The sequence below is a fragment of the Taurulus bubalis genome, assembly GCF_910589615.1.
Source record: "Taurulus bubalis genome assembly, chromosome: 11".
Taxonomy (NCBI): domain Eukaryota; kingdom Metazoa; phylum Chordata; class Actinopteri; order Perciformes; family Cottidae; genus Taurulus; species Taurulus bubalis.
In genome coordinates this window covers 14477797-14497131 of record NC_136599.1, presented here as the reverse complement: position 1 = coordinate 14497131, position 19335 = coordinate 14477797, and the positions used below count along the sequence as shown (strand labels likewise).

Genomic DNA, 19335 nt, shown 5'->3' with positions numbered 1-19335 from the left:
ATTCAGCTTTATCTTAGCTACATGTGCCAAATGTGTTTTAAATAAAAGAATAAAATGATCTCTATTCTGTCTCAATCTAACAGGATTTAATGGTTTGGATGCGCAGGGCAACAATTGAGACAGCAGCTCCTAAAAAAGAAATGACGGACCAGCCTCTGATTGGTGAATCCATCAGGTTCCTGGCCAATCACGTGTCTCTCTCTGGGAGGGGAAGCCCGGCATCAAAATTAACTGCCACTTGTTCGTTGTTGTTGTTAGTTTTGCAATTGGCGCGATTTCTCTGTTACTAATGTGAAGTCTTATAGAAGGAGCTGCATTTCTCCTTCACTTTGACTATTTTTTTTCTTTCGTCTGTCAGAGACAGATTGTGGGACCTTACAGTTTTTGTTTTTGTTTTTATCCATACTGCATAGCATTGGCTCCTCGTAGGACTACCTTAACCTGTGTGATATGATCATATCTCACGAAATAGATTTGACATCAACATGATCAAGTGGGGAGTCATATTACTGAGTGTGACTTTATCATGGAGGCTACAAACAACAGCATCCCAAACCCACGAAGGTAAGGAGATTTTATTATATATTTATATGAAACCTTGTTTTGCCTGTTTTAATTGGACTTATTTAATCAATGTACTATTATTATTATTGTTATTATTATTATTATATAACATGTTCCTGCTTGAATTCATCTTGGCAGTTACTCATCATTTGCCTGCCTTGAATTGTCACAATTTATAACATGGTATGCAACTATATTTTGGTGGAATAGAATATGTAATACAATATTATATAATATAGTAATTAACATGGATGCCATATGGACTTGTCAGAGGTTAAGGGCTACATGTTATAAACTATTAACCCTCATCTCTTCTTTCCCTTGTCTCAAACCACACAATTGGGGCTCTCCTCCTTGAGGGCTTTTTTTGCTGTTATTACTGCTCTAATCAAGGCACTTAATGCAGCAATACATCGCCACTTTATATTCTGCTATTGATGGCTGGCAGCAACCCTGGTGGAAACAAAATAGCTTGCATGGCAATGATCCCAGTTGTAAAAAGCTACTGAGAACAATTGGTCCTGTTCATGTTGATACATGCAATCTGCAGATGATTGTTTTGTTTTGCTAAAAAGTCACAAATCTTCTTCTCAAAAGAAGATTCAGCTGTGTGTTGTGCATGTTTTGTGCATGCATGAGTTTTAATTGCTGTGATGGTCAGAATTATCATGTAATTATCCAAGATAAACTGAGCATTCCTTTTATGTTCTATTTTTTCTTAAGAGACCCGTGAAGAAATTAGTAAGTGCACAAAGATATGGGATATGCTACAGTCCTCTGTCAACGTGCAGTTTTCCATAAAAAACCTCACTCAACATGCCCAAAAGGTTGTTTATGGAGATGGTCAACTTCCCTTAAGTGTAGCTGGAAGATTCTGGTTTATACCTCTGCATGTTCCCAATAAAGACACGAATAATAAGTTGTGTCGACAGCTGCAGGTGTTTAGTCTTTGCACATAAAGCACCAGCTCTGCAGTTTTTGTTGATGAGTACGAGATAAAGTGTGCAATCCTCCTCACATTTATGATATTTCCCTTCTCTCTGCCAGAAAGTCCTACTCACACAAGGTCCATTGTCTGTTGGTATGATCTCAGCAACGCAGACCCCTCAGACACACACACACACACACACACACACACACACACACACACACACACACACACACACACACACACACACACACACACACACACACACACACACAGAAGCACTGTCTGTCACTGCATCACTCTTCAGTCACTGGGACACACTGTCCACATTTATAGCTTTGTCACAATGCAGAACTTTGTCTGAGAAAAGCCCCTCTGCCTCAACCTCCACACGATCAGCCCCAGGCCAGAGACTGCTCCATACCAGGGTTACAGCCTGCCTGTATTACTGTGCTTCCCATCAAACTCTCCAGCCAAAACAGCAGCACACGCAGTATCAAGAAGACCAAGCCCATACATGCTGCACAATATAACCCTCGCACTCAAATAGTCACCCTTTGTGCACCTTCACAGGACAGTAGTGTCTTTGCATAGTTTAGCTTTGCCAATCATTTTTAACTGCAGTTTCCATACATTTCTGTATGGTATCAAATCAGCAGACAGCAACATGATTGAATTGTGTAATGCATCATAGACTGCATTATTCTTTGTCAAAATCACATACTGGTTGGACTGTAATGCAACGCATTATTTTGCAATGATAACACTGACAAAACATGATTCAGACTTGATGTTCACTGTGGTGGATTACACAACTCAAAAAAGTTTATAGAGTCTGCTAATTTATCTTCAAGCGTCACAGAAATGAACAGAAACCAAACACCAAAAGTGATCTTTAAACACAAGGCCATAGTTTGCAAATTATTTAAATGTGATTTTAAGTGCATGTGATTTAGCTTGGATGTGTAGTAAATAAGCAAAGGGAACAGAACCACTGACATGTCCTAAATATTTAGCAAGTAAAGTGATACATTGACCCATGGTTCTCTTCGCCTGTCCCTAACTCACCCTTTATAATAAGTAGAGTCCTATTCGTCTCTCTTCTCTGTGTGTGTGTTTGTCAGTGGTGTGTCCTGGTACGCAGAACGGACTGAGCTCCACAGGTTCTCAGGAGATCCAGTACAACCTGATCAAGGACCGGTATGAGGGCTGTGAGATCATCATGGGGAACCTGGAGATCACTCAGATTGAGAGTTGCTGGGACTTCTCCTTCCTTAAGGTAAAAATCACCCCTTTCTCTCTGCGTGGTCTTTCAACGGATTTCTATGGACAAGGTGTAGAAGTGTGCTTCTCTTTTTTCCCTATAGGAAATCCGCGAGGTGACTGGCTATGTCCTCATTGCCATGAACCACTTTCAGGAGATTCCTCTGGGGCAACTACGGGTCATCAGAGGAAGCAGCCTTTATGAGAGACGTTTTGCTCTCTCTGTGTTCTTCAACTACCCCAAGGACGGCTCCAACGGCCTGCGGCAGCTGGGCCTCGCAAATCTGACAGGTAAAGAGGGTTAACCGAGAGCACACAAGCACGGACAAAATATGTCCTATATGCAAGGTGTGAAATGTGCTTTTAAGATTATGAGGCTAAAACAAAAATGTCCACTTATTTAAGTTTTGTCCAAAGTTTTGTTCAATATCAAATGTGCCATTTTATGTGCAGAGAAACAAAGATGTTGACAGTTACTCTTTCTTTGAAAGAATGGTCGGACAAAAGTATTGGAACAATTAGGGGAAATCCCAATCTCCATATATCCTCACAGTCAGCTAATCTTCATGTCTTCTTAAGTGGTATAAAAGCTATTTATAGGACTCAGATAAAGTGCTATAGATGTCAAGCACTTGGGGAATGGAAAGAGGTGAGACTAAAAATATGGTCTGTCTCAGAGGCCTTTTCACAGCAGATATTCAGACTCTGGCTCAGTCTAATCTATGTGACGACTGGGTTTGAGTCCAACTGTGTAATATCAACCCTTATTAAAAAAGTATTCATTGGGTCATTTAGTTTTAGGTCCTTTATTGTCTTCCCTTGTACTCGTAGTATACTTGTTTTAAAAGTATTTACATTGTAATTTGTGGGCTGCAATCTAAAGTGTTAAAGGACATCCTGCCTGCGCTCTCTCTGCAACATTTCTCTCCATTTCTTCACAGAGATTCTGGAGGGAGGGGTGCAAATTATCAACAACAAGTACCTGAGTTATGCCCCCTGGATCTTCTGGCGAGATATCATCAGGGACAATAGTGCTCCAATTGACATCCAGTACAATGGAGAGCGAGGTTGGTGTTGGGTTTATCCTATTTCACATATCCCCAAATTATCTCTGGATACTCTTTCTTTTAAGTGCTGCCTCTCTTTCCTTCTGTCAGGCCCATGCCACACATCTTGTGGAGATTACTGCTGGGGCCCAAATGAGGACCAATGTCAGATCTGTGAGTGCCCAATTGTTCTGCTTCTCTGGTTTTCTGTTTCTGTTGTATCTCTCTCCTCCTCCTCTTTCTTTCTCCCCACTGACTGTCTCTCTTCATAGACAGAAATACACAGAGACAGACACACACATATGCACATTGGTGACCTCTGTTCAACCCGTCCCTCTTGTGTGTCTCAGTGACTAAGACGGTGTGCGCCCCACAGTGTAATGGCCGCTGTTTTGGGACGAGCCCCAGGGACTGCTGTCACATAGAATGTGCAGCGGGATGTAAAGGCCCTCTGGATGTGGATTGTTTTGTAAGTACTCCGTCTTTGATATAATGAAGACAAAGGCCGTCTTTGCAAACATTATACTGGAGGTTTTTTATTCTTCAGTAACAAAGGAAGCTAAATCTAAATATTTGTTCAAACTGTTTTGCCTCTGTTATGTATTTGCATCCAGAATTGGTTGTATTGTAAGACACAAACTCGAAAGTCAATGGTTTTAAGGACTTTACAGGTGGATGTTAACCAATTACAAACTATGCAGCTCTTTTGATTCCATTCCCATCTTCCATGCAGCTATTGTTTTTTGTTACAGTAATATAGTCTTGTCTGTGTCTCCTTGGAGACTCTTAAAATCTGTTTAGCACTAAACACAATGTACATCTGAGGCTGATGGGGAAAATCATAAATGATAAATACAAAATGTGATTGGATGAAAGGTCAGAGAATCATTTCCCTTAGTACAATTCATCCGAGGAAGCCTGAATCTGTGCACCAACATTTCACAGCTCCATCCAATAGTTATTGACACATTTCATTCAAAGTAAAAAATGTCAACCTGTTGATAGTGCAAGAGGAAAACTCAACAGAAGTGTAAGATTCATCCTCTGGGGCTATAAATATCTGATAAATTGAGATATTTAAGTCTGGACCAGGCGAGCGACTGACAGACCTATACAATATGTTATTGTGTTATGATATGGAAAACAGTCAGAATTCATATTTAACAGAAATTGTTTGTATAATTTGAGTGAAAACATGCAAACCATGGTTATATTTGTGTGTGTGTGTGTGTGTGTGTGTGTGTGTGTGTGTGTGTGTGTGTGTGTGTGTGTGTGTGTGTGTGTAGGCATGTCGTCATTTTAACGACTCTGGAGCCTGTGTGCCCCAGTGTCCCCAGACTTTGATCTACAACAAGCAGACGTTTCAAATGGACACCAACCCTAATGCCAAGTATCAGTACGGATCCATCTGTGTATCCCAGTGTCCCAGTGAGTGGTGGCCTGTGCTTGTTTGTGTGTTTGTATCCTCAACCTGTTGTCTTGATACTTTAAAGCCTTCCTGATATTAATATATCTGTGTCATAGTGCTATTTCGTTGTGGTCTTGTTCCTTGTAGCCAATTTCCTGGTGGACGATAGCTCCTGTGTGAGTGTTTGTCCACCAGACAAGATGGAGGTGGAGAGAGACGGTCAGAAGCAGTGTGAGCTCTGCAGTGGACTCTGCCCAAAAGGTTGGCACGATATATATAATTTCCACTTCTCACATTGAGTGTATTTGTCCGGTATCAAAGCTTAAGATGGCGCTTGGTCCTTCCTGTAGTGTGTGAAGGCACTGGCGCTGAGCATAGACAGACGGTGGACTCCAGCAACATCGACAGCTTCATCAACTGCACCAAGATCCAGGGCAGCCTTCACTTCCTGGTCATGGGGATTCTTGGGTAAACTGTCTAACCTGCCTGAAGGATCACTGTGTGCAGCTATGTACAATCAGCTTGTTCATATTGAGTGTTTTTATTCTTCACAGGGACGACTTTAAAAACATCCCGCCCCTGGATGCCAAAAAGCTGGAAGTGTTTCGCACCGTCAGAGAAATAACAGGTTTGTTGTAGTTTTAGGTCCTTTATTGTCTGTACATCTTCCCTTGTACTCATAGTATACTTGTTTTAAAAGTATTTACATTGTAATTTGTGGAACACATTGTTGGTTCTAATAATGGATCACAGTGCTTGGTGATAGTTTTACATGTTATAGCAGACTTAACTTGAAATTGAAAATAATACTTTCAAGTGTATTCAAAGCACACTGGTAGGTTTTAAATCTAAATCCTGGTAATACTTGTTTTTAATTCATTTAAACTATAATGTGATATTTTTGTCTATACAGCTCAGTATTCTTGCCGAAGTTACATTCAGTCACTTGGTACTACAGCTGTTAAAGAATAAATACAGGAAAGAAAAATAAGTCTTTGATATAATGACAGCAGAGTGTGTTGCTGTTCTCGACACCTGTCACCAATTAATTTCCCATCTCATAATCTGGAAAATAATCATGCAATATGCTATTAATGGCCTAAAACAATCTAAATAACTTTACAATCTTTATGTTTGAATGTGTTCACTGTGTTTGATTGCTAGATATCTTGAACATCCAGTCGTGGCCCCAAGAACTGAATGACCTGTCTGTTTTTTCGAGTCTCACAACCATTCAAGGGAGGTCTCTCTACAAGTAAGGCTCATTTACACATTAATGTGTCAAATGGAACCCAAAGGAAATGGATGTAAATCAGTAAAAGACAATGCTAAAACCAATAATATATCAACACGATTTTCTTCTATATAGAAAGAGTTCAAATGATATTAACGCTGTTAAGATGTATTGTTACTAACATTAAACATGCTGCATGCCTCAGGATGGTTCTTGTGTTGTTGCATAAACTCATATCTATCTGTATAACATGCATGCACATCCATAACATCTCCCTTTGTTTTCTTTTGTCTGTGTCCCCTCTGTCTTTCCAACCAAAGGCATTTTTCTCTGATGGTGATGCACATCCACACTCTTACCTCACTGGGCCTGCGCTCTCTCCGGGAGATCAGTGCTGGCAGTGCGTACATCAGTCAGAACGTCAACCTCTGTTACCACCACACAGTAAATTGGCCGCAGCTGTTCAGGGGTCGCAGAGTTCGAGTCAACAACTTCAACAACAACAGGCCGCTGGCAGAGTGCGGTGAGACGAGACAGAAATAATCTATTATATTTGTCTACATTCCAAATGAAACATTTTATCTTTTGTTTTTCTTTGAGCTGAACAAACTATACGATACACCTTTATCAATGTCTATGTTGATAATCAGAAAAATGAAGTCCACGTACATTATCTTCATCAGTTTGATGATGTTTTTGTCACATTTGTGTGTATGCAGTTGCAGAGGGCCATGTGTGTGACCCGCTGTGTTCAGACGCAGGTTGCTGGGGCTCGGGGCCCGACCAGTGTCTCTCCTGTAGGAACTACAGGCGAGACGGCACATGTGTGGGTAGCTGTAATTTCCACACCGGGTCAGTAGATACATGTGTGTGTTGCAATTCTTACTAGTGTTGTTTTTGTGTTGGATGTATTGATTTGATCTGACAATATATTTGTATTTGAATATTGTTCCTGCAGAGCTCCAACGGAATTTGCAAGCTCTGATGGCGAGTGTGTTGCCTGTCATCCAGAGTGCAAACCTCAGAGTGGGACGTCCAGCTGTACTGGACTGGTAATCACTTTCTTTGATACACTGTGGCCCAATGTCTTTGTATGAATTTTCACTTGCATTTGGCTAATTATCCAAAAATAATGTTTTTCATTTATACCTTTAATGGATGTGTCTCCCTCAAAATCCTATTCTAGTTTTACTCTGTCTTCCCATCTCTGAAACCAAGCCCAAAAACCTTTATACAGTAATATTAATACTGTCTAGACATGAGCTAATATTTGCCCGGTATGATAAGAAAATGTCAATGATGACTATCTAAATTATTGAAATAAATTGTATTTGTGTCTTTCAAACAACTTCATCCCTTTGAGGCTTTTGTGACCTTCTGCCCAAAATCTGCAAAAAAAACGTAATCACTGCTCTCTTCCATTTATACATCTTGCATCGACTCTCTGCCACTTCCTTCCCATTATACTTAAAATGATGTGTAGTAGCCAACGGTCTTAATCATTTGTTTGGTGTCTTGGTTAATTGCAGGTTTCAATGCCTCCCCATAGAGTTATATATAATTATGATTTGTCTCAGCTTCTCCCATATGTGTCTTTCTTTGTTAGGGTGCAGACAAGTGTATGGCATGCGCCAACCTTCAAGATGGTCCTTACTGCATGTCCTCTTGTCCCACTGGGGTAAATGATGGACAGAGAGGACTGATCTTCAAATACCCCAACAGGGAAGGTCACTGTGAACCTTGTCACCATAACTGCACACAGGGGTGAGACTGGACCCACATTATCTGTGTGTATTTCCATGTGTCCATATGTGGATGTGTAACAATGATCAAATCAATGATGTGTTTATCCGTTACAGATGCTCAGGCCCAGGGTTAAATGATTGTTTAGAGGCAGTGAGACTGGCAGCTAGCAGGTGAGTGTTTCCCTCTGCTGGTGAATATGGAACACTACACTGCAGTGTGTGTGATCCATCCACAACTCAACAACTATTATTTTGAGACATTAACTTTATTCAGACATGCATAACGATTTGCAAATTGTAACTACAACTGGACATATAAGTGTAAGAAAAAAGAAAAAACATAATTCAGACCGTATTAAGAAAATTACCCTTTTTGCTTCTGTCCCATCTTCCATCTTCCCTGCCCAACAAAGCAGAGTGATAAAGTCAATCTCTGCAGTCCTATGCTTCTTTCTTTTTCTAATAGTTCTTTATACAATAATGTAAAACTATGCAAGACCATCTACATTTATATTTGCATATAATGCACATATCTCATTTGAGTGCTGCCAGCTAGTGTGCTCATCTAAGCCTGTGACCTTTGATATCATTATTGTGTTATATCCTATAGAATTCCTTCACAAAACTAATGCAAAAACTGAAATGTGATTTAAAAGTCAGGTGATACTTGCTAAACTCGACACTATAACAAATAGCAAGGATTTAACAATTTTGTTTGTTTCACGCAATATTTCTAATCAATCACTTCTGCACTTTTGGGCTTTTTGCTGGTGTGAATCTGACATCTTCACCTTGAATCCTCACATTAGCGTCTCTCTCTCTGCTTCCCTCTGCAGTGGTCAGATCACAGGCATCGCTTTAGGTTTACCGGCTGGCTTCATATTATGCCTGGTGTTGTTTTTCCTGGGCGTGCTGTACCACCGAGGCTTGGCCATCCGCCGGAAGAGAGCCATGAGGAGGTATCTGGAGAGCGGCGAGGTGAGACTTTAGAGACCATTTAACCGCACACCCTGCATTCGCTTTGACTGCTCCATGCATTTGTTTTTAGAGAAGAAAAAAAAATCATTCGAGAATTTTTTGGCAGAGCTTTGAGCCACTTGGTCCCGGAGAGAAAGGCACAAAGGTTCATGCCCGCATCCTGAGGCCTTCGGAGCTGAAAAAAATCAAAGCCCTTGGCTTGGGAGTTTTTGGCACAGTGCACAAGGTTTTTATTAGCCTTTTTGTCTTCATGCACATCCGCTGATAATCCACTGATTTATGTGTCATTCGAATTTTAAAAGACTGATACACGTTTGACAGATTAATGTAAATGCTGCTGTACATTTAATTGTGTTTAAGGGGGTTTGGACTCCAGAGGGAGAGACTGTGAAGATCCCTGTGGCCATTAAAACCATCCTGGATAGCTCAGGCCGACAGACCTTCACTGAGATCACTGATGTGAGAATCAAAGCTTCTTACGCTCCTGATCAAGTGATCAAGTTATAGCGTTACATAAATAGCAATTAATGTCACATACGTATAACATTTTATACAAAATGCAACGTATCATATTACAGTCAGAAAAGTAAACAGTGTTTTTGCTCTCTGTGTAGCATATGCTGTCCATGGGCAGTCTGGACCATCCCTACATCGTTAGACTGCTGGGCATCTGTCCAGGTCCCAGTCTGCAACTGGTGACCCAGCTTAGTTCACAGGGCTCCTTACTGGAGCACATCAGGCATCACAAGAACAGCCTGGACCCCCAGCGCCTGCTGAACTGGTGTGTGCAGATTGCTAAAGTAAGCGGGACATGAGGCTCCAGACTTTTTTTGATCGACCACATGTTTTGAGGGTATATACTGCATGTATGTTTGTGTCTCAGGGCATGTACTACCTGGAGGAGCACTGCATGGTCCACAGGAACCTGGCTGCCCGCAACATCCTGCTGAAGAACGACTACCAGGTCCAGATTTCTGACTACAGTGTAGCAGACCTCCTTTATCCTGACGACAAGAAATACATCTACACTGACACCAAGGTTGTTATGACTCATTTAATAAGTCACAGTTGAGAGGTTTTCACTGTCACTTCCAGTTATGGAAACAAACTGGTCTGTATGACATGTCTGACATTTGTCACTTAATCCAGACACCCATCAAATGGATGGCACTGGAAAGCATCTTGTTTCGAAGATACACTCATCAAAGTGACGTTTGGAGTTATGGTAAGAGGCGTGTGTGAGTGTGTCATGTTATATCGTACAAATAAAATTAACTTTCCTCTTGAAAGCTGGCAGGCAGCATTCAAATGTGGCGTCTCTCTTCCCGGACAGGGGTGACAGTGTGGGAGATGATGTCATTCGGGGTGGAGCCGTATGCATCCGTGCAGCCTCAGGAGGTGCCGAGTCTGCTGGAGAAGGGTGAACGACTGTCACAGCCCCACATCTGCACCATAGACGTCTACATGGTCATGGTTAAATGTGAGTATGGTGAAACATCACAACCAGTATGCACAAACACAAAGTTATGATCTGACATGTTTTACTTATTCTCTTTAGGTTGGATGATTGATGAAAATATAAGGCCGACCTTCAAAGAGCTGGCCAGTGACTTTACTCGCATGGCAAGAGACCCACCAAGATATCTTGTCATCAAGGTGAGGCTATATCATCGTAATTTATTCTAAAGATAAGTCCATTGTCTGTTCACTTAGACGCTAAACCCTTTATGCTTCTATACATTTCTGTAGTCGGAAGGAGGGGAAGCTGCCTCAGTTGAGATCCATCGAAGAGAATCAGAGCGAGGGCTTCTGCAGGAAGATTTGGAAGACCAAGATGAGGAAGGACTGGAGGATGGTTTGACTACTCCTCCTCTCCAACACTCTCCATCTTGGAGTCTGTCTCGTTCACGGATTAATTCTTACAGGGTCAGGAAAAACACCTTATATTTTAGACTCTTTTGTGACCATTGTGATGAGATCAGAGGCAAAGGAAACAAGCACAAAACACTTTTTCTTCCCTGATTTGCAGAGTGGCACCTCTCAGGCTGGACCCATTGGATACCTACCGATGAACCCCAGCCCTGTGGACAGTATCCGCCAGGTGATACAGACTCACAAAATCAAACAAATGCATGCAAACACATTCCTACAATTGCACAGATGACACAGAATATATTAGTACCTGTAACTCTGAACAGCTTCTCTTTAATCAGCATTATTACTAGATGTTCCCAATAGCCATATAAAAATAAATATTTTGACCCTGCGGTGCCAGTGGGTCATTACCACAAAGTGAGACAAATTAAAATGTGTCATTCTGGTCCCACTGGCCTCTTTTAAAATAGGATTAATTTCTATGAGCTTCATCATCAGTTCATGTCTCTGTTTTTCTGTCTCAGCTGTGGCTTCAGAGGTCTCGACTGAGCTCGGTGCGGACGCTACCCGAGAGGTCAGAGTTCAGGGGGAGTGTCAGAGAGGCAGAGCTGCATGAGGAGGGTTCACGGACTGGGAGTCTTCACAGGGCCAGGTTTGGCTCTGAGAGGGGTACTCCTCGTATGTCCATTAGCGGGCAAAGGAAGCTCTCAACAGCATCAAGTCCATCCTCGTATAAAGTGTGGACTGCAGAGGAAGAAGAGGAGGTGGACCACTTTGGCTACGTCCTGGCTGGGTCACGTGTTTCTCCACAGAGAGGTAAACTACCAACACTCTGATGGGGAAATACTGATTCATCTCATTATTTACATGACTGTTTTATAAGTGATAGTGTAAACAACATAATCATTAACCCCCCGATCTTCTTCCTTCTTCACATTCTGTCTTGGCACACAGTCTGCAGTGTCTCTCATTCTGGGCAAAGAAACTCAAGACTCAAGAATAATCTGTCTCATGTGGTGATACATCCCACCCAGGAGTATGAAATCATGAGTAAAGAGTCTGGTGCTCCTCTTTGCTCGACCAGTGTCGTCTTATCACAGGCAGATGCCACCTCAGTGGCAGTTTGTTGTAAAACCTCACCATTGCCCTCACCGACCCTTATGGCTCGTTTAGCTGGAGAGGAAACAACCGATGTGGAAACTCTGACACCAATCGAAACTGTGAGGATCAAGCAAGAAGATGAGGATTGTGAAGGAGGAGTTGCAGAACAAAGAGAATCAGAAGAGAAACATCAGCTCAGTGGGGACTCTGATAGTGGGATCAGAGCTGTGGATGACCAAGGAGGGGCCGCTCATGGGATAGGCAGGTATGAATACATGGATATCAGACGATCCAACTCTATAGAGGGAGAGGATCCGGCAAGGGAGGGATGTAGGATACAAACATCTTCAAAGAGTGCAGCAAAGACAGAGGACACAGACCAAATAATGGAGGTGTTGAAAAAAGAGCGCGAGGAGGAAGAGGAAGAGGAGAAGTACCACAACACAAATAAACAACCTGCACTTCAGGGGAACGTGAGCGGTATGGTCATGCCTAGGCCAGATGTGCTCACAGCAGGGGGTGAAATGGTGGAGGAGTATGAGGAGATGACCAGATTTGGAGTGGTGCCCAGTGGGTGGGAGCAGGCAGAGTACCAGAACCTCCCATTGAAGGGGAGGGCTGTTTCTGAGGATATGGGCAGTGACAGGTGTGCAGGGATTGGGGGATACATCAAGGTGTTTGCTGGCATTGGGGAGCCTGGCAGCAACACATCATTTGATAACCCAGACTACTGGCACAGCAGACTGTTCCTCAAGCCAGATGCTGTTCGCACCTAATCATGTGGATTGGGACGGAGACATAGTACCGGTTATGTTAGTACTTGTCATAAATGTGGGTTGTTTTGTAAAGTTTTCCAGCTTTTATTCTTTTAGCTGCAGCAGCCAACAAACTTTGAAAGATAAAAGAGATTCTACAAAAATACATCCAAGTCTATGATTGCTTCATTGTTACGTGACAATGAGGGGAACATGTTCCATTTTAGTAGAACAGTCTTTTTGTACAATTTGTTATAATGTGAATTTTTATATAAATGAATAAAATTCGAATATTTTGTCATTGTGTCATTGCTTTGTTTTTGTTTATCAGGTTTGCAATTGACATATAAAGTTGTCTTTGCACATCACCCAAAGTATGAACCATAGAGTGTATATGGCAGGAACAGCAGGAAATGAGATGGAGACATATAAACCATACAGTCCATTAGAAGAGATGAATCGGTGACGTGACGCACTTGCGCGCAATTTGGTCAGAGGCCGATCAAAGATGATCAGAGAAATGACATAGTAACGCATACGTGTTTCCGTTTTTGTTCAACTTCAGTTTTGGCATGGGCTAATGGCTTTACTACGACCTATTGTGTATTAGTGAGAAGGATTTAGCAAGCCCTTTTGAAGTATCCTGAAGTGAAAGATGCACTTATCACAACACAGTCATTTGAATTCTATGAATAGGCTGCGTATCGTTTTCAAATCTTTCCCATTTGTATTATCTCTATTTTGTTCCTAACAGCGTCTCTGAAACATCCACTTACTGTTCTCTTTATTTAATCTATCAGTTCTGCCAGCCTTGATATGAATTGCTCTCCCATAAATATAGCTGTATACCAGCAGACTATATCTTGTTGACTATGAATACTCGTGCATGGTCTAATTTTAAAATATCAACCTTGCCTTTTTCGGACGTACTATTCAAAGCACCAAGCTAGGCCGTGAACTATCTTTGCTGCAGAGTGTGTCTTTGGCAGCAGGCGGGATCTCGAGCTCGTACTAGGCTGCCTGCTGAACGTCGCGCGGGCCGATGCGTAGAGCAGCGTGGTCCATCCTGTGACTGACTGACTGACACCCGCCGGGGAAAAAGTTACTCTCGAGTTCGCAGACACACTGCCAACATGTCTGGAGATGACGAAACACAGGAGCAGACCATTGCCGACGACTTGGTGGTCACCAAGTATAAGATGGGGGCAGAGATTGCAAATCGTAAGTGAAATGCGGCGTGAAGTTGCTGTTTGGACTCAACGGTCCTTAAGTATCGTGATCCGTCTGCGGTTAGCTAACCCTGCCCGAGCAGCAGCTGTGCCATGTGCCGCAGCACAGGCAACGGCAGAGCACAGTAGAAAGCGGGACTTTGTGTGAAATAAATGAAACGCTCGCTGTGTATTTAAGACGGGCTTTTCTTTATAGTAGCACGTCCACTCGTTTGACGACCCGTTGCTGTCACGTTAGCCCGGGGAGCTAGCTAAGAAGCTATGTGGCAGAGCTAGCTACCTCACTAGCTAGCGTTAGCTCGCCTCAACGGCTAACGTAACAGATAACAATGACAAGTACAAAACTGTTCCAGATAGGCTTACGTCATCGAGCAGCCGAATATGTAAACGTGAACTCATGGCTTATTAAGTCGAGAAAACTTAAATTGTTCTGGAAGATACTGAAGATCTGGTTGATTTAATAAAGTGTCGCCTAAAGTCCTTTTACGTTGGCGTTACTAGAGTGAGCAGAAGCTAGTTTAAAACCACACTATTTGTGATATTACATTATGTATTTATCTCACTTAAGACTGAAACAATCACTAATAACTAAATGTGAAATCGTAAACTTTACATGCTGTTAATCATACAGTCACCTTATATTATTTTCAAGGCCACATGCGCACAACATAATGTGATGTCATGATTTGTCATCAAAAGTCTGTTATTTTGGAATTTCTTCTTTACAAACACACATACACGTATATGTTTACTTCCTGTCATATGCCATTCAAATCAAAATGCACAAGAAAAAAATAAACTGGGACACAGAATTTAACCTCAATAACTGTGAAATGGCATATAGACTGGCAATTTCTGTTGTAAAATACATACAAGTAATTAGCTTTCATAACTCCAGGGAAGAAGGCACGTTAAGAACAGACGCACTGTTTCAACAGTGCACACCTTAACTCTCGGGTCACACCTGTCAGTTGCCCAGTTTAACCACAGTATGGCCATATTTCATCTCAGTGTGGAGATTGAACAGCTGCCTTTCCTGCCACATAAAGTTTAATTTAACACATATTAATATCTTCAAAATTACTACTACAGTTAATCTAAAATTAACTAATTTCAGATTAGGTGCTTGGAAATCAGTTGATCATCTTATTATACAAGGCTTTAAACAATGTATATGGCTGGATATACATTTTCAGTGTTGATTTTCATTCAAAGGCCATCCTTGGATTTTGGAGATGACTGCATGCTCTCGATGCCTCACATCAGTGAAACATATGCAGTTTAAAGCTGATATACAGCTGTCAGGCAATCTGTCAAATGTTTATCTTCTACTTCACGCAACATCAGCTTTGTCAAAATGAGTTGTTCACAGTGTAATGTGCTGTCAATACTCACAAGCCATTAACTGAGTTGTTTGACCTCCATGGGGGAGTCACCTTGCACATTTGGGAAATTTGAATGTACATTCTTCATTATTTTGTCAATCATTGACAATGGAAATAATTGTTAGCTGAGCCCAGCACTATAAACACTGTTATCATGTTAACCACCTCATGGCTCATTGTATGTCTTTTCTTGCAGAGGCTCTGAAAACAGTGGTTGAGGCAGCTATGGCTGGAGTTTCCGTGCTCAGCCTGTGTGTAAAGGGAGATGCCTTCATTATGACAGAAACTGGGAAAATCTTCAAGAAGGAAAAAGACATGAAGAAAGGTACGTCTTTGGTTGCGTTTTATTAGTCACCATCACCGTCTATTACTCTGCAGTCCCTCATTGAGACTCTTTCTTTCGCAGGTATTGCTTTTCCTACTTGTGTTTCAGTAAACAACTGTGTTTGCCATCACTCCCCTCTGAAGAGTGATGCTGACATCATGCTGAAGGATGGGGACCTTGTTAAAATGTAAGCTGCTGAATGTATACATGTCCATCTTGTGTACAATTATACCATAGTTAACTGTTTGATTTGCTGTTCATATTTTTTGTGGTCTCTTGCTCAAGTTTTCTTGTTCTCTTTGTTCACAGTGATCTGGGTGTGCACGTTGATGGCTTCATCTCAAATGTGGCTCACAGCTTAGTTGTTGGAGTGACCAAGGTATGTCATCAATGTTGAACTTTACCTGCACTATAGCGGTCATTGGATTATTTACAAGAGCCATGATTTGTAATATAATTTACTTGATTACTGCTAGTCATACCATTAACAGTTTAGAATAGTTATATTTTGGTGTTTCAGGTCTTGTAACTCTTTATCTGTCCTTTTGTGTCACTTCAGGACAACCCACTGACCGGACGGAAGGCTGACGTTATCAAAGCCGCGCACCTCTGTGCTGAAGCTGCTCTGCGTCTTGTTAAGCCAGGAAATCAGGTAAAACTCTCCCACCATGACCACTGAAATGAGCAATGCCATCACTGTACACACTTCATCTAATAAACATCATTATGTCTCCTCTATCAGAACTCGCAGGTCACAGAAGCCTGGAACAAGATTGCAAAGTCATTCAAGTGCTCTCCTATTGAAGGTGGGTGTTTGTGAACAATCAACACCTTCAAGATTGAGGGTTACATTACATGGTATACATTTGCTTAATATAATTTGATATGTGTTCACTCAGTTTATTCTTTCAATGTGTTCAGGCATGCTCTCCCATCAGCTCAAACAACATGTGATCGATGGGGAGAAAACTATCATCCAAAACCCAACAGACCAGCAAAAGTGAGTCTCCTCCCACAGAAAATGCTTCCCGTCACAGGGCTGATGAGTATTTCAACCAGTGGATGATTGATCTTGTCACTTTGTTTTTGCAGAAAGGACCATGAGAAGGCTGAGTTTGAGGTACATGAAGTATATGCAGTGGATGTGCTTATCAGCACTGGAGAGGGCAAGGTGAGAGGAACTTTGGTTTTTGATTGTTCAGCTTAAAATGTATTAAAGGCAAGGTATTTATAACAATGTTTTGCAATTCAGGCAAGGGATGGAGGTCAGAGGACCACCGTTTACAAACGAGACCCCAACAAGGTGTACGGCTTAAAGATGAAGACATCTCGCACATTCTTTAGTGAGATGGAGAGGCGCTTCGATACAATGCCTTTCACTCTGCGGTAGGTAGCATCTCTAAACTTCAGAGCAAATGTTTTCACTCAAACACAAAAATATTTATCCCCCCAGGTTTCTCCATCTAATTTCTTTTCTCTGTTTACGTCCTCAGAGCGTTTGACGATGAAGGCAAGGCCAGGCTAGGTGTGGTTGAGTGTGCCAAACATGAACTGTTGCAGCCATTCAGTGTGCTGAATGAGAAAGAGGGTGAGTGGAACCATGAGGGATGTAATTAAGGGCTTTATTGACCATGAAAAAGTATCTTGTGTCGTTGGAAGGCTTCACATGTACTTGAATGTGTAGAAACTGTAACTGCACAAGTAGTACCGGTAAAATGATTTGTTTGAGGCCGAGGGGATTTACTTGCTGCTAAAAATCAACCTCTTCTACGATGCAATTCTGAGGGAAATGGTTTCTACCATTAATTTGATTAACGGCGCTATAGTGTCCACTCTTTGTTTTGCTCTGAACTTAAACGTTTGATCTGCACATCATATACCCAGTGTTACTGTTTAATGCAACTTTCAACCTCATCTTTGTTCAGGGGAAATTGTTGCCCAGTTTAAGTTCACCGTGTTGCTCATGGCCAATGGACCACTGCGAATCACAAACAGCCTCTTTGAGCCAGAGCTCTACAAGTCTGAGCATGAAGTGGAGGACGCAGAGCTGAAGGTAAAATGGGTTTGATGGATGGGGTATTGCAGTCTCTTCTTGAAAAGAGAGGGTTAGACTAATGTTGTCACTATAGCATTCTGTTAAAAACTAGGTATTTTTCAAAGCCATTATGTGTTGATGTTTTGTGAGGTTATGCAAGTAATTTGTCTATTTTTTCCCCCCCATTTAAAAGGCTTTGCTTCAAAGCTCAGCCAGCCGTAAGACTCAGAAGAAGAAGAAAAAGAAGGTGAGTTAAAGGGCAGTTTTTGTATTTTTTAAATGAACAGGAATACATGTTTCGAAAGATTCCTCTAATTTCAATTATTTCTATTTTTAAAGGCCACAAAGACTGTTGAGAGTGCAACCGGACAGGCAATGGAGACTGAAGCGGCAGAATAGATTTCTCTGACAGACATCTGATGACCCAAAGAACAGACACCACGAATCCTTCTGTCCCAGCTGTCTGAGGCTCTTGCGGGCATAGCCGCTGTGAATACCTCTGAATCTAACTGATGTCATTCTGGGATGATGCTGCTCCTAAATTCTGTCACGCCACCTATAATACACACAAACACGTACATCTCTAATAAATCTCATTGCCCTTGAGACAGTCGTCATCTTCTCCTCTTAACAGTGGACAACAATTCTGCTAAGAAAGATGAAATTATAACCATTTGTTTGCCCTTCAGCCGTTGTACCTGAAAGATATTGGAAAATAAAATGAGTTTGACATAGCGGCCAAGGATGACAAAGGCACAACACTGTTTCAGTGTAATTGTGTGGCATTAAGATAACTTTCTCAACATCAACATAATAATGAAGCCATGCCTTTTGAAATGAGTTTTAACTTATCATGGTCAGAAATGTGAAACACCTGTCTTGAACCCTGAAGTTACAAGCATCACATTGGTCATTATTACTGTTAGATTCAGCATAATTAATGCATTTATACAGCTCTTTCTTAGGTCTGTCTGCTACACTTCTAGGAATCTACTGTAGGTTACTCGGCTAACAATTTATAAAACTGACAATTTTAGACCTAATTAAGTAATTTAAATAGCAAAAAAATAATTATTTCTCAGTTGTGGATGGCCTAACCTCCTGCCAAGGATTCAGCATTCAGTCTTCTGGTGCCACCATCAAGTCTGACAGTCTGTGTTTACATAAGAATTCCATACCTGTTAAATATATGGATGCTTTTGTAAAACAAATCCCAGTTTCAGAGACTATTTTTGGAAACATTAAAAAGCCACCTGACATCATTTGTGTTGTGTATTCAATTGTTTGTTCTGATTAGTTTATTGTTTTCATAGTTTAGACCAGTAATGAATCACCCTTCCAGGTAAAGTTGCATGTGTTGATTTATATTTGACTGATACATCTTTAAAAGCTATAGAAACTCTAAAATATAATATATAAAGTATCATTTACAAGCCAAATCAGGAACTTGTAAGAACATAGTGA

General features: G+C 41.4%; 2 protein-coding genes across 2 annotated transcripts; both read left to right on the top strand.

Annotated features, from left to right (window-relative positions):
• Window positions 1–485: 485 nt before the first annotated feature.
• erbb3b (erb-b2 receptor tyrosine kinase 3b) lies at window positions 486–13111 on the top strand (the record flags this gene model as incomplete). Its single annotated transcript, XM_079226291.1, has 28 exons — window positions 486–564; window positions 2617–2771; window positions 2860–3046; window positions 3697–3822; window positions 3913–3975; window positions 4152–4270; window positions 5088–5229; window positions 5357–5470; window positions 5560–5677; window positions 5764–5837; window positions 6374–6464; window positions 6764–6966; window positions 7163–7295; window positions 7402–7495; window positions 8050–8207; window positions 8303–8359; window positions 9025–9166; window positions 9273–9392; window positions 9527–9625; window positions 9781–9966; window positions 10050–10205; window positions 10316–10391; window positions 10500–10646; window positions 10725–10822; window positions 10916–11092; window positions 11196–11267; window positions 11566–11857; window positions 11996–13111. The coding sequence occupies 28 exons, from the start codon at window positions 486–488 to the stop codon at window positions 12916–12918; spliced, it is 4401 nt and encodes a 1466-aa protein (XP_079082417.1). The 3' UTR covers window positions 12919–13111.
• Window positions 13112–13969: 858 nt separating this feature from the next.
• On the top strand, window positions 13970–19133 carry pa2g4b (proliferation-associated 2G4, b). Its single transcript, XM_079225690.1, has 13 exons — window positions 13970–14118; window positions 15708–15836; window positions 15918–16023; window positions 16146–16215; window positions 16396–16488; window positions 16579–16642; window positions 16758–16836; window positions 16929–17007; window positions 17089–17222; window positions 17330–17424; window positions 17762–17889; window positions 18065–18118; window positions 18211–19133. The coding sequence occupies exons 1-13, from the start codon at window positions 14031–14033 to the stop codon at window positions 18268–18270; spliced, it is 1179 nt and encodes a 392-aa protein (XP_079081816.1). The 5' UTR covers window positions 13970–14030; the 3' UTR covers window positions 18271–19133.
• The last annotated feature ends 202 nt before the right edge of the window (window positions 19134–19335 follow it).